Source organism: Glycine max, chromosome 3 (genome assembly GCF_000004515.6).
Source record: "Glycine max cultivar Williams 82 chromosome 3, Glycine_max_v4.0, whole genome shotgun sequence".
Lineage (NCBI taxonomy): Eukaryota > Viridiplantae > Streptophyta > Magnoliopsida > Fabales > Fabaceae > Glycine > Glycine max.
In genome coordinates this window covers 17,933,072-17,949,545 of record NC_016090.4, presented here as the reverse complement: position 1 = coordinate 17,949,545, position 16,474 = coordinate 17,933,072, and the positions used below count along the sequence as shown (strand labels likewise).

At 33.4% G+C, this 16,474-nt stretch overlaps 2 protein-coding genes across 2 annotated transcripts in view; both read left to right on the top strand.

Moving 5' to 3' along the window:
• Positions 1–1,645, top strand: part of LOC102661601 (7-deoxyloganetic acid glucosyltransferase) — a 25,241-nt gene extending 23,596 nt beyond the window's left edge. Inside the window, exon 2 of the mRNA XM_014774600.3 lies at positions 560–1,645. Within this exon, the coding sequence (XP_014630086.2) occupies positions 560–1,482 (923 nt within the window). The 3' untranslated portion in view covers positions 1,483–1,645. The remainder of the gene's footprint in view (positions 1–559) is intronic.
• Positions 1,646–12,167: 10,522 nt separating this feature from the next.
• On the top strand, positions 12,168–15,902 carry LOC100782592 (7-deoxyloganetic acid glucosyltransferase). Its single transcript, XM_003522131.5, has 2 exons — positions 12,168–12,765; positions 14,840–15,902. The coding sequence occupies exons 1-2, from the start codon at positions 12,246–12,248 to the stop codon at positions 15,766–15,768; spliced, it is 1,449 nt and encodes a 482-aa protein (XP_003522179.1). The 5' UTR covers positions 12,168–12,245; the 3' UTR covers positions 15,769–15,902.
• Positions 15,903–16,474: the final 572 nt, after the last annotated feature.

Here is a 16,474-nt window from a genome sequence, read left to right as displayed (position 1 = left end):
TTCTTATACTTTTTGTTCTCTCTTTCAATATATATGTTCTTTTTATCATTTTTTTTTGTTAGTATTTAGTATTTCACAATTATTTTAATAAACGTATTCAAATTTCTTTTAATTACTTATTTTCAAAGTATTGACTGAGTACAATTTACTTTTAGTCATACTCAGTATTAATTTAATTATTTAATAATCATCTTTTTATGACTATGAATAGAATATCAATTTGATTGTGTTAGCTTAATTCCATGAAAGTTGTAATTTTTAATTTGTTTGGTCAAGAACTCGCGTACACTTCTATAGTGAAGCGAAAGTTCAAGAAAAGTATAAATCTTGGAAGTTTCTTGCATATTTTAATTTATATTAATTTACAAGAGTGGGATAAGAACATTACACGCATTTAATCATAAATGATATTAAGTCAATTTTATTATAGGTTAAAATTTAATTAAATCTGGTGATGATTAGCAGAAGCTTTCTTCAATTCTTGATGATTAGTTTTGTTAACACATTACTCAGATTAAGCTTAGAAGTTTGACGATTACATGATGGACTTAAAATGCAGAAGATATGGATAAAGTGCTCAGGAGCATCCCAGGATTGGAGAATCTATTGAGAGAATGTGATCTTCCATCTATTTTAAAATTGAAGCCTGGAAGTCTTTACATTGATTTCTACATCAAAGAAACCTTGACCATGACTCAAGCTTCTGGTCTTATAGTCAATACCTTTGACCAGCTAGAAGCCTCCATTATCACTAAGCTAACTACTATATTCCCCAAGGTATACACCATTGGTCCTCTCCACACTCTCACCAAGACCCAATTCATCACAAACAATAGTTCATCATCCCTTCATTTGAGAAAAGAAGACAAAAGTTGCATAACTTGGCTTGACCAACAAAAGGCAAGGTCAGTTTTATATGTTAGTTTTGGCACCTTGGCAAAGGTGTCACATGAGCAACTAGTAGAGATTTGGCATGGTTTGGTGGGTAGTTTGAAGCCTTTCTTGTGGGTTATTAGACAAGGGCTTATCATTGGAGAAGGTGGTTTGGGACATAATGTGCCTATGGAGCTTGAATTGAAGACCAAAGAAAGAGGGCTCATGGTGAATTGGGCCCCTCAAGAAGAGGTTCTGGCCCACCCTTCAGTGGGTGGATTTTTTACTCATAGTGGTTGGAATTCCACATTGGAATGTATTACTGAAGGCGTGCCTATGCTTTGTTGGCCACTGATAGCTGATCAAACGGTTAATAGTAGGTGTGTGAGTGAGCAATGGGGGATTGGGCTTGATATGAATGGAATATGTGATAGGCTAATTGTGGAGAAGATGGTGAAGAATTTGATGGAGAATCAAATAGAAAGACTCACAAGCTCTACAAATGAGATTGCAGAAAAAGCTCATGATAGTGTTAACGAAAATGGTTCATCTTTTCATAATATAGAGAATTTAATCAAAGACATAGGGACGATGAAGGTAAGGAAATAATTCTGAGTAAAACACATTTTTTAGATGAACAATGATGGCATTTTTATTTTCGTAATGTAAATATTGCTATGTAATAATTTTTAAATTTAAAACTTGAATATTTTTTATCATTAAAAATATAATATATATTTTCTTTTGGTTCTCTTATTTTATATTTTTCTTTCTTTTGGGTCCCTTATTTATTTTTTCTTCCAAACATATAAAAATAACAAAAATATATAATTTTATGCCTAAATACAAGTGTAAGAAGATAAAATTTAAATGTGTTATGAGCTAACACAACATTTATGATTCTAATTCCTAATACAAACTTTGCCTCATTGACAAAGGTTACCGTCAACCACATGAAATTGACAACCATGAAACCTTCAATCCCATAGTAAAGTGATAAACAATCAAATAGGTCATTTGCCTTGTTTTATCCAAGGGGTGGTCCCTCATCTAGATAGATGACAACAATATGTATTCCTTTACGACACCATCTCTAAGGAGCTCTACATCTCTCAGTCTTGCTCGGGTTAGCAAGAGGTATGCTAGAAGGATGTACATTATCGAATAACACCTTTAGACACCTTTTTTGTGAGAGATATGAGCAAGAAAGCTTAGAGAAAACTAGTGTTTTCTGAATTATATGAAGCCAACAAACAAACATCTAATCCATTGATATTTGAACCCGAGTATCCTAGAAAAGGCAAAATATTTGATGGAAGAATAATGAATTCTTTTAAACAGTCTATCCCCAATCCCAAACCATGCATGCAAACTTTGTAAGGCCCTTTACGACCTTAAACAAATACCAAGAGCATGGTACCATGCACTCAAGAGATTTCCTCGTTTATTATAGATTTGTCAACTCCAAATCTAACACCCCATTGTTCATATACAATCAAGGTTCATTCCTTACTTATTTTCTTGTCAATGTTAACAATTTGTCACTTAAAGGTAATGTTAATTTGTTCATTTAATTATTTCAACATGCACTGGCCTCCCAATTCTTCTCCCTGAAAGACCTTGGTACACCCACCCACTTTCTGGGCATTGAAATTGTCCATCACATGGACTATTTCTTAGTTAGCTTTATTACAATTCTGATTTTCTCCAAGCCCATATCACTATATAGTTAACACCCCCTTACCCACCACATGCAATTTTGCATCAAATAATGTCTCGTCCTGTGATGCCATTTCCTACTGCTAGCTTGTCGGCTCCACGCAGTACCTTTCCCTCGCAAGCCCATATATAGCATTCCATGTGAACAAGATCTCTCAGTACATACACCCCTACTAAAATCAACATGCAACTAAGTGAGTTCTCAGGTATCTCAGAGGAATAATAGATATTGGACTCAACTGCGATCATCTTTGGATCAATGTCTCCATACCTTTTGTTATGCAGATTGGGTTGGTGACACCTTCGACATGAATTCCATATGTTCTTACATCATCTACTTTGCCCCATATCTCATTTCCTGGAGCTGCAAGAAGTAATCCATTGTTGCTAAATATCCACAGAATTTGAATATCGCATAATAGCCACAATAGTCATTGAAATACTTTAGCTAACACAACTACTCAAGGAACTTTATATTCATGCTTGATCCATCTCCAATGGTGCTCGTTGATAACATTAGCCCAATATATCTTTGTGCAAATCTAATATTTCACTTGCACATTTAGCACCTCACAATTGATTACAATTTTGTGGAGATCTAGTAACCAACAAGAATTTTGAGTTTCACACGTTCCATCCAATTATCAGTTTCTCGACCTTCTCACCAAAGTTCTTACTTCATTGCGCCACAAATTTTCAAGGGACAAGATTGGCGTTGTCTCTGCCACCACCATCTAGCAAGGACGTATTGGACTATTAATGTGATCCTCTCCATACCTCTTAGAGAAATTAGTTACAATTTAAATTCAATTTTAATCTTAAATTATAAATATCTTAGGGTTTGTTATTCCTTTGTACTCTATATTTCTCTTGTATAATTCACAATTGTCAATTGAATAAAACACTAATTTGTTCGCCTTTCCATATTCTCTTTATTTGGTTTTGGACTTTAGTTTTCAATATTAGTGATTGATGTAACTAGAGACAAAGCAATCTAAGTGTTAATTTGCTGAAGAATTGAAGGGATCATTTGGCATCACCACGTTGGGGTCGCATGGATGGGTTTCTATCATGTTAAATGGTTTAAATGCCTTTTGTTGTCTTAGTGATTTCTTTCCTTGATGCAGCCACCCTAGAATTAATTGAGTCCATACAAGCTTTCATAGCAATTAAAAAAAACAACAACAAAGTTGCAAGGAAAAAAATTATTACAATAATAATATAATAGTTTAAAATTGAAAATATTAAAAAAAAATAAAGTCAAGGAACAAGCAACCAAGTAGAGTGAAGACTGTAGCACATTGCACTAGGATCACGTTGAACCACTAGGACCAACAACTAGCACTAAATGAATATTTCTCAAAGGATCCTTCAACAGATACAATCTAAAATTCAAAGAGTGCAAGCTGGTTGACAATGGAGAAGAGCAGAGATGAAAAAGACAACTCACTAAGTTGTAGAAGATAGCAGTTGAATATGAGCTGAACGACTAGCTACATGAATTTGAAATTTGAATTCAACCTCCAAAATCCACAACAACAGCTAGCTCCTTTGTCTATATATTAATCAAATTTGAAGGATCAACTTGTAAGGAAGGAGTGCCAAAAAGAAAAGGTAAGGTCAGGCGAGCGAACCCCTTAATAGAAGGAACATCCTTAGCCAAAGAACTCTAGGTGGAGCCAATAGAATCAATTTGAAAGATCAATGTTTATAAATACCTTCATCAATGGAGCCTAAATAGAAGACACCCTAAGGTGTAGTATCCATCCTTTACCATTAAAGGGAAAAAAACTCACATGAGTAGTCAAGGGATTACTGCTTCCAAAGTTCATCGTGAGCATAATAGGTTGATATGTGAGTCCAGTAGTAGGTGGTACTAAGGGTGTGAAGCTTGGATAAGTCTTTTTTTTTCAAAGAATATATACCTGGGTAGAGCCTATAGAGACTTAGAGAATATCGAGGAGACAAACCTAAAGAGGCTTTTAGAAAGAATACTTGAAGGAACCCAGAGAGGCTTTGTGAAAGAATAATTAGGTTGAGCTTGCAAAGACTTAGAGAATATTAGGGAGGAAGCCTAAATTTCTTTAAGCACTTGTAACACATGCATGCCACAAATAGTAAATAAATTTGACAATCCCGTTGTAAATTATATATGTTTATTTTTTATATATTGTAGACACTTTGCTATTTTTTTTGTTAATAATAAAATAAAATGGAAATGAAACTATGAAACTACACTGGAAAATATTTCATAACAACTAAGATATTAATTTTGTCAATTTTTAATTAAAGAATATATGTTAGTGTTATAAATATATATCAGCTAAAGTAGTGCTAGTAAACTTGAGACCATAAACATGTTTGATGTCTTGGCATTTAAGGAATTGCATTCTCCTGCAATTAATTTCTCAACACTTGATGGCAGTTCGGGAATTTCTTGAAGCTTGGCACAATAGATCACATTAAGACTTGTCAGCTTAGTAGATTCTTTGATGTGTGTTGGGAGAGACACAAAGTTGTTCCATGATACTTTTAAGTCTTTCAAGTTAGGAAAATTGTAAATAATAACGTGAACATCTTTTTCGAATAGATCCATAGTTTGGAAATGTAATATCTCTAGTTTTGGGCAAGCTGAATGATAGTTTCCTTCCAATCTTCTAAATGACTCTCGAAGTCCATGACATCCTACGATTTTTAATGTGACAAAATTTGGCAACACTAACAAGCTACTAGGCAAATGTTCGAGTCCCAAACAAACATCCATGTCAAGATAGTTGATACACTGTTAAGCTAAGTGCAGGGAAATTAAAGGAGTATATGGATAACTTTTCTATCTTATTTTCATTGTCGGTATCTCTATTTATAGATGCATTTAGATAAATATCTATGGCTAATCATGAGCCAACTGTAGCAACACTAAAGCAAAGAAATAAAAAAATTGAAATAACAGAATCTGCATAATTGGCTATAACTGAATTTGGATATGCTATTTGCGATAATAGAATTGGGTGGGGAAGGTAGTGGAATCTTTTGTTGCTTGTCCCTTACATGTAGTCCTTGAGGTGGTTGGGCCTCTTAGTGATCCTTATGGGTCAGCTAGTGGATACCGTGATGTTGGAGTTGTTATCATTCCCCTCATCTGGGAAAACAACCTTGTCCTCAAGGTTGTAAGATTCTCGTAACTGTTCCCATTCTCCCACATGGTGTCTTCCGGGGACAAGCCCGACCATTGAACCAAGATGAGTTTGGTTGGTGACGAGGATGAAGTATCCCACTTCCAATCCAACATTGAGAGTGGTTCTATGATAGGATAGTTGTCCAAGTTCATGGGGGGGGGGAAAGGTGATCCAAAAGACCTGGGGGTGGTCCCTGGTGAAGTTTCAATAGAGAAACATGAAATACCAGATGAATCCGGGAAGAAGCAGGCAACTTAAGGCAATAAGCCACCTAACCAATGCGGTCCTCGACCTGAAAAGGGCTATAGTACCTTTTGGATAGTTTGGTATATTCAAGTGCAAGGGATGTTTGGCGGTATGGACAAAGTTTTGCATACACCCAGTCACCTATTGTCAATTGGACATCTTGATGATGTATATCAGCGACAATCTTCATAGCCATCTGAGCTTTAGGTACTTAACATTTGAGAGTGACATGAATTGTAGCCCGCATGGCTATCAATGTACCAATAACTTCTATAGATGACGTTCCTTGTATATACTGGGGAATGGATGGCGAAGGTTTGCCATATGTGACCTCAAAAGGAGTCAATCCTGTGCTGGAATGAATAGACATATTGTAAGACCATTTTTCTAGAGAAAGAAATTTGAACCACTGGATGGACAATCATGAACGAAGGTACTACTCCAGGATATGGTTGGGGACCTCTGTTTAGGCATCTGTTTGCGGGTGGTAGGAAGTGCTCACTCAGAGTTTTGTGCCACTCAAATGAAATAATTCTCGCCAAAAGGTGCTGATGAATAATGGGTCCCTGTCAGACACCAAGCTTCATGGGAACCCATGGAGCTTGCATACCATATCAAGAAACAGAATAGCCACTTTATAGGTTGTGTAATGTGATAGAAGGACACCAAAATGGGCACTTTTGGAGAACCTGTTGACAACAATGAGGATAGTGGTAAAGCCATTAGATGGCGGTAACCCTATAATGAAATCCAAAGATAGGTCCTCCCAAATTGAAGATGGGGTGGGCAAAGGTTGAAGCAAACCAGCAGGTTTCTTTTCTTTGTTTCGTACTTCGTATGTTGACAACTAGAGCAATGAGAAACGATTCAACAAACATCAGCCTGCATCTAGGACCAAACAAAGTTCTCCTGAAGATGGTGTATTGTTTTAGCAAAGACGATGTGGCCACCAAGTGAAGTGGTGTGGAATTCCTTTAAAAGAATAGAAGTAAAACGGGTTGTTAGAGGGTAGCCAAATCTTTCCCCGATGGAAAATAAGATCACTGTGGGTGGTGAATTTAGGTTGAGATGCTGGGTTTTGGTGGATTTGCTACAATAATTCCAAATATTTGGGGTCATTGAGAAGTGAATTGTGAAGCTGCTCCAAACACGTGACATTTGACAAGGATAAGGAGAGAAACAAAGTGTTCCCGACTGCCAGAATTATAGACAATGTGTCTGCGACAGTGTTGCTGGAGTTGGATTTGTATTTGATGTTATAATCATAACCTAACAATTTGGATAAATATGCTTGTTATTTAAGAGTTTGGATCACCTGCGACGATTTGTGAGGATGACGAAGGGGTGGTCCAACAACATTTGCGGATCACAGACATGATCGCGTGGAGCTTGTGAAGATAAGTGGAGGCCCATTGTATTCGAGAGTAGAATGCTTTGCTGTAATAAGCAATAGGGTGTGAATTTTGAAGGAGAATGACACCCATGGACGTGCCCGAAGCATCTGTCTCTAGGGTGAAGAGAATAGTGAAATCATGTGTGTCAAAAACAGGGGCTTCCATCATGAGTTGCTTTAGGTGATCGAAAGCTTATTGCGAAGTTGGTGACAAGGCATATTGATCTTTACGGAGGAACAACTTCAAAGGTTCAGCCACGACGGCGTACTGGTGAATAAATTTCCAGTAAAAGTTGGTTAAATCGAGAAAACCGTGCAGAGCCGAAGGAGAAGAAGGTGTAGGCCAATCGAGCATTGCCTATATTTTGGTGGGGTCCAGAGCAACTCCTTGTGTTGGCACTATGTGACCCAAGTAATGAAGCTACTGCTTAGCAAAAACACAAGAATTGGGTCTGCGATAGTGAAGCAAGAACTGTTTCCATATGCTTTGCATGTGATGATAAGGACGTGCTATACACCAAAGTGTCATAAAAAAATACTGCCACAAACTTTTAGAGGAAGGGTTTCAAAGTGTTGTTCATGGTGGCCTAAAAGGTTGATGGTGCCTTGCAGAGGCTGAAAGGCATGACCTTAAATTCATAGTGACCTTGATGGGTGTAGAATGCTATTTTATGAATGTCTTCATTGGCTATACGAATTTGGTGGAAGCCTTGTCGCAAGTCTAACTTAGAAAACCATGAATCTTGACCCAATTCATCCAGCTACTCATAAACTGTGGGCATGGGAACATGATCCTTCACCGTTATGGCATTGAGTGCGCGATAATTGATGCAGCATCGCCAGCTACCATCTTTCTTCTTGACGTGGAGTATGGGAGATGAGAAAGGGTTATGGCTTGGCTGTATTGAGCCTGCATCAAGCATAGTGGCTACTTGATTTCAAGTTTAGTCTTCTGTAAGTAGGGGTATCGATACAGTTTGACATTTATCGGTGTAGAGTTAGGTAGTAAATGAATATGATGGGTGATGGAATGAGTGAGTATACTTTGGGGTTAAATTATATAGGAATTTGTAATTTTTCTCTTCTAATTTTTCCTTTTTAAGCAAATAATTTTTAAATTAACATCATTTAAGTTTTTGTCTAGAGAATATTAAAAGTGATGAATTTATAATGCTTGATGAGTAAAAGAAAGTCCAAAAAACAGGATAATTCAGGAAATCTAGAATAACTAAGGAAAGCAGGACTAATTAAGGAAAGCAAGACTAATTAAGAAATGAGGCTAATTAAGAAAAAGAGACTAATTAAAGAAAGCATGCTAATTAAGGAAAGAATGATTAATTAAGGAAAACAAACTAATTCAGAAACCCACTAATCTGCACCTATAAAAGAAGAAGAGAGAAGAAGGAAAAGACACATAAAAATTTCAAGAGAATATAATTCCTTATAGAAGGTAAAGGCTAGAAAAAGGAAAAGTAATCATTGGGAGTCATTCATTCTCTTCATTCCCTTTCTTATCCTCTTCCCTTTTATTAAATATTCTCATTTTGCAATTGTAAAGCCTCCATGATAATGAGAGGCTAATCCCCTTTGATGGGAACTTGGTAGCCAACTACTCTTGATGTAATTTTTCTTCCTATCTATTTATGAATATTAGATTTGTATTATCTTTTCATGTGCTTAATATTATTGCTTGTGGCTTGATCACCCATTTGTATGGTAAGTTTTAGGGGTAGCATTGGGAAACATTATTTTCTAATAGAACTAGGAAATGGTATCTAAATAAAGTTATCACTAGGGATAAGTTGATATTTGTTTAACCTGTTATACATCTTTATTCTTAATGCAATTTACTATTTTAGCTCTGCAAAGGGATTTGGGAGAGCAAATAGATAAATTAGACTCTTTCATGTGGAGGACCACAGTTAGAGTAGAGAAAAATCATTAACATTACATCAAAGAGTAGTTCAGGTAAGCTAAGTTTCCAATATTCTCATCTCCTGAATTTCCTTCTATAATAATATTGGATTTTCTCATCTTTTCTACCTTTAATTAATTTAAATTCTTGTTTAATTTCTCCTCTTGTTTGATTTAATTTCCTGCCAATTTAAATTATTGTTTTTCTCATAACCTTTTCCAAACAATTTTCTTTAACTTCTTTTCTTAATCAAATATTCATCTACCTAAGTGCAAACAAAGTCCCTATGGATATGATACTTGAAATTTCGTTTTAACTTTACTACTTGAAACGAATTGATACACTTGTCAATTCATCAAGAACGAGTAAGGGAAAGGGAGTGAGATTCTCGGGATATATCATCGAATTGGCTGACGATGGAGTGTTGCGAGGAAGACAAAGTGTGGTCTTGGGTTATGACAAAAATCAAGAAAAAAAGTTGGCATCATTCTTACATTATCATCTAATACTTGGAGAACATCTTCATGATGCCATAATCATATTACTTGTGGTCTTGGGTTATAACATGTTATTACAAAAGTTATAATAAATGTTTTAAAATAAATATCTTTATAAATATATTCACGCTTGTTTGTAACTTAAATATATACATAATTTTAATACAAAATATTAATAATAAAAAGCATTTCAAATTTTATTTATAATTAATTATTAGTCTTTTTTCATAGAAAATAAATTACTAACATTAATTAAAAAAAATAGATTAGTTAACATTTGAAGTTATTGATTACAATAAAAAAAGGAATAAATTACACTAACTACAATAAAGTTTCATAAAATTACACAAATTTTTCCTATTTTTTTAGCTCTCACTAACACTCTTTAATTGTTTCAAAAATATTATATCCACGCCTTTTATATATTACACCGACCTTTTTTAATCATTTAAAACATATTACAAATATAGCAGGTTTTTATAAATGTTAAAACGATAGTGTTTGTATAATTTCACAAAATTTTGAGGGTGATTAATGTAATTTATTCAATTCAAAAAAATAACAATGAATACAAAAATAAGATGATGCTTGTATAATAATTTCTTTTATCTTATTTTGTTTTATTTAATAACAACTGAGAAATTCGCAAATTCTTGTACAAATAATTCTTTTATAATGACACATGGAATTAACCTATGCATTAAAAACTTCTCATAAAAATGTTATACCTAATTTAGAGGGAGACTGTGTTTGTTATTAACTCATAGCAAGATAATATTTGTAAAACTAAATTACTATAAATTTAAATTCAAAATGTTAAAATATGTTTTTCACTCTTATAAATATCAAAATATTCGAAATTTGTTCTTACAAAATTTTGAGTCTTTTTTTCGTCCTCGAAAAAATAAAATATGTTACTTTTCGGCCTAAATATAGGTTCAGGTATTTGAACCCATGTGTCTCTTTTTTATTGGTTCCATTGATGATTATGAGAGTGGATAATTTCTCGGGTTAAAAACCGCCACAAAATGAAAAAAAAAACCCACAAATTTATGAATCCCTCTTTCCTACTTCCTTCTTCCCTAACTTTCTTCATCTTCTTCGAATTTAAATAAACAATTTTTTTATCTTTATCTTTTTAAATGTTCTGTACAACTACAATGGTCATCACCACCTCGTTGACCTTGTCACCATCTTCTTCTTCTTCTTCTTTGAACTCCCCTTCCTTCCGAAAACCTAACACCTTTACTCCCAAAGTCAACATTATGAATATCAATTCCAATGTTCTATCGGAATCAAATGTCATCGACAAACTCAATAATCTGACTTTAGAATTCACCTCTTTCTTGGATTAGTCTAGTAGACAGAGAAGATGAAGAAAATTAGGAAAGAACATTAAGGAATAGAGATTTACATATTTGTGATTTTTTTCCACTATATTTTGTGGCTGTTTTAACTCCCAGGAATCACTCACTCCCATAGTCATCAATGAAACCAATGAAAAAATAACACGTAGATTCAGATACCCGAAACTACGTCTAGGCCAAAAAGTAAAATATTTCAATTTTTCTAGAAGGAAAAAATACTCAAAATTTTGTAGGAACGGATTTCAAACATTTTGATATTTATAAGAATGAAAAACATATTTTAGTCTATAATTCAAGTTTTACAAAATGTTACGTAGACTTGGATTCATCCAAGCCTAGTTTTGGATCAAAAAACAACACATTTTATTTTTACAATGACAAAAAACATACCGAAAAATTTGGAGGGACGAATTCAAAACTTTTTGATAATTATAGGGATGAAAAACATATTTTATCTAATTTAAAAACACATTCGAATAAAGCATAATACAGATAAAGATATATCAACAAGTATTACACAAGTGATAGCGACTTGTATCTTTTAGTCAAACAATCCATGATTTGAATCTTGATTGATTTTTGGATATGAAATAAATCATGTTGAAAAAAAAAATCTAACTTACATGCACTCACAATTAGATGTTTCAGAACCACCATCTATCATTCCGATCAACAATCAACAATTACACTGACATGTGAACAATCAAACATATACTCATTGACAACCTAACAAGAATTAACATTGTTATCCTTAATTTAAGAGATCTAATTATGAAATATAACATTCTTCTAAATCAATTTAAAATATTTATTTTTTCACATGTCATATTATCAAATGTTGAAATCACAAATGAAAAAGTAGTCGTCAATTACCTAATAATTTATTGTGCAACGCTACCAAATCTAGTTAAAAAAATTACTTTCTTAATATATAATAGTAGTACTTCTTGGATTTATCACACTACGTGATTTCCAATTTACTTCTCTGTCGTGGCCTATACTTTATTTATTTAACACCCTGTGTGTAGAAACAAACGCACTGATAGCTAGCCAGCAAAGATGGAAGAGCACTCATCAGCAGCACCTCACATATTGGCTTTAACCTTTCCAGCAGAAGGCCACATCAAACCCATGTTTAACCTAACCAAACTTCTCTCCCAAAAAGGCCACAGAATCACCTTCGTCAACACACGCCACAACCACAATCGCCTCCTCCAATTCACAGACTTACCCTCATTTCACACCCAATTCCCCAATTTCAACTTCGCAACCGTCAACGATGGAGTGCCCGACGGCCATCCTCCGAACGATTTTAGCGTAATGGTGTCTCCGGCCAGCAGGTCCAAGGTTGCCCTAGAGTTCCGGGAGTTGTTGTCGAGCCTCGTCGAGAAACGTTGTCTGTGGGGCCCACCTTCTTGCATGATTGTCGATGGAATGATGTCAACGATTGCTATGGATGCTGCTGAAGAGTTCGGGATTCCGGTGCTAACTTTCCGCACGTACAGTGCCACTTGCACGTGGGTTACGATTCACATAAGCAAAGTTATTCGGGAGGAAGCGGTGGATATGCAGGATCCAGGTTAGTTAATAAATTTGAAGTTTCAATTATAGCCTATTTTTCTTTTCTTTTATTTTTTTATTATCCAAATTTAAAGTTTTACTAATTTATGCGAGATACAAATACTCTCTCTATATGTAAATTTCTAATTTATACCAAACAAATCATTTATGTTTTAGCTTTCTTTGGTAAACATATTTATTTTATAGATATTAATTAGTTAGACTTTTAATTTTTAATTTATAAAAGTATAATTAAAAATATTAGCAACACACTATTTTAAATACATTTTTTATTATTAAATCAATTTTTGTTAAAATTTACATTTTTTTTATAAATCTCTCTTAATTTTATAGGAGTAGTTAATAACACACGGGAGTGAGATGCATATTGGAAACTGTTGAACCAACAATAAGTTAATCATTGTGAATTTTTAAATTACATGGGTTGAGTAAAGAATCTTTTGCTTCTGTTTTCTTGCTTTGTCTTTTCTCCTTTTCGTTTTTGAAGCAATAAAAAAGCAACGAGTTTTAAAATATTTGTTGAATATGTAATTCCCGTGTAGTCGGCCTGTGCCGACAATTCGGTTAATTTCAATTAAATTGATCATATGCAATGATTCTAATCAAAATGTTTAGCTTGTACAACTATTCCAATTTAAGTTCAAACTAATTAAATTCAAAGAATTGTAATACTAATCAAAATGTTTACTTATAATCACATCTATTTGATCTATACAGTAATATAAAATATAGACCATTACTCTTATTCTTTCCACACACTTCTGTATTTTCATTTTTAGACTGTTTTATACATGGATACATCATTTAAGTATCATTCTTTTTGGAAAAGACAAAACAATTCGTATATCAGAAAACAAAATATAACCACAAGGAGTGGCAATCCCAAACAAGAGTTACAGAAAACAAAACCAAGATATAAGTATCATTTAATCATATTTTTCTAATATCTACTTTATATAATTATGTTAGTAAGAGGATGCCAATTCCTTATTTATAATCAGTTTTCAAAGTGATTGATTGAGTTTAATTTAGTATATTAACAAATTATTCAATAAATGTTTTAATATATGTTGGATTATAAAATATTAAAAAAATGATTTTAAGTAAATATTTGTAATTGCTAAGAAAAAGTATAAATTTATATGTTTGGTCACATTGAATAATTGATTTGCAACCTAAAATGTAGTTTGAATTGACAATTTTGAATAAGTTATATGTGTTAGATAAAAGATATATTCTAAATTTTAATACAAACTTATTTTTAGAATAAAAATATTTAAACATAAGTCACTTCGCTTCAGAGTAATTTTAACTAAAATCAATATTTTACAAAATCCATTTTACATATACCCACCTAATTAAAAACACACCCAGTATTAGCTTAATTATTTAATTTGCTAATTATCTGTCTATTATTGTATGTAGAACATATAACAATTTTAATGCGTGATTGTTTAATATAAAATACAAAGCGGGCTTAGTGCAAACTGCAAAGCAGAGTTCCTTAAAAGTTAATAATTTTTCCTTTTTCTTAGAATTTCCAATTAGTGCAAAATTTTAATAAAAAAAATATAATTCTTGTTAGTTTCCTGGCAATATTAATTTATGTTAATTTACAAATCATTAAATAGGAACATATGTAGTGAGAGAATAATTTTTATATAAAAATGAAAGAGATAAATCTAAGCAGATAATCATACATAAATAACAAAGATTTAATGTATGTAACTTTTTAAAAATTCCGGCTTATATAATATATATTACCGAACAAACAAGTTTGCATTAATAGGTTTCTTTGATTGCTGTAAAGAAATTAAAATGGATTTCTTTGATTAATAAATGCTAATCACATACATGATATTCAAGAAATCCACTTTTTGTACAGCAATTAGCATTTATAGAATTAAAAACAATGAGAGAAGTCTACCTTCGGGTCAACATTTAATGAAATTTGGTAATATTTAATTTGATATAGAAACTTTCTTCGATTCTTGATGATTAGTCTAGTAGCACTTTACTCTTATTATGCTTAGAAGCTTGACAAATTTCATTAACTTGTACATAAAATGCAGAAGATATAGATAAGGTGCTATCAAGCATCCCAGGATTAGAGAATTTATTGAGAGATCGTGATCTTCCATCTGTCTTCAGATTGAAACCTGGAAGCAATGGCCTTGAATTCTACATCAAAGAAACCCTAGCCATGACTCGAGCTTCTGGTCTTATACTCAATACCTTTGACCAGCTAGAAGCCCCCATCATCACTATGCTAAGTACTATATTTCCCAAAGTCTACACCATTGGCCCTCTCCACACTCTCATCAAGACTCAAATCACAAACAATAGTTCATCATCCCTTCATTTGAGAAAAGAAGACAAAATTTGCATAACATGGCTTAACCATCAAAAGGAAAAGTCAGTTTTGTATGTTAGCTTTGGCACTGTAGTGAAGCTGTCACATGAGCAGTTATTAGAATTTTGGCATGGTTTGGTGAATAGTATGAAGCCTTTCTTGTGGGTTATGAGAAGAGACTTGATCAATAGAGAAGGTATTATGGAAAACATTAATGTACCTATAGAACTTGAGTTAGGGACTAAAGAGAGGGGTCTTTTAGTGGATTGGGCCCCACAAGAGGAGGTTCTGGCCCACCCTTCAGTAGGAGGGTTTTTGACACATTGTGGTTGGAATTCTATATTGGAGTGTATTGTTGAAGGTGTGCCTATGCTATGTTGGCCGTTGATGGCTGATCAAACGGTCAACAATAGGTGTGTGAGTGAGCAATGGGGGATTGGAATTGATATAGATGGAACCTATGATAGGTTGGTTATTGAGAACATGGTGAAGAATGTGCTGGAGAATCAGATAGAAGGACTCAAAAGGTCCGTGGATGAGATTGCGAAAAAAGCCCGTGATAGTATCAAAGAAACTGGTTCTTCTTATCATAATATAGAGAAAATGATAGAGGACATAATGTCAATGAAGATAAGGAAAAAGTATTGAGTAGAACATATGTTTCTTTTTGTAGAAGAACAATGATGAAATGTGCTTTCTTTTAACTGCAATCTAACAATACCTATTATATATGTAATAATTTTTAACTTAAAGCTTAAATATTTTTCTCTTATCATTCTTCATATAATGTGTTTTCTTTTTCCCTTTTGGTTCCGTTGTTTATTTGTAAATAGGCTATACAGTACTTCCTTATTGTCTTAAGGTTTCCACTTTGAAATCTGTGTTATTTTGCTAATTTTAAGTCATGCAAACTACTCTAACTCTCTAACAATACTAGCTAGACCCGATCCTTATGAGTTAGTAAAATCTAGTGATATCACAATGAGATTTCAACTATAACCAGCACACAAATTCCCATTATAGTCCTGCAAGCTTTATTTAAGAGTAGCTCTACCTAAGAAAATAAATGTAATATTATTTGGTAAAATAAATTGTATTTCAAAGAATTGTTTACCAAAGTTTTAGCAAATGCTCCCCTGAAATATATATGAATATCTCAAAATAATATAGAAACCTACATAATTAAACACGGTGCAATGCCAACCAAAAAGGACATTGCACAAACCAAATATAACCACATGCATTTAATTCTTACAAGCAAGATTATTAAACTAAGAGTTTACACAGAATCGTGAAAGTTTCATAAATTCGACTCGTGGACTCAACTCGTATATTCGTAAGAGTCTACTTCATC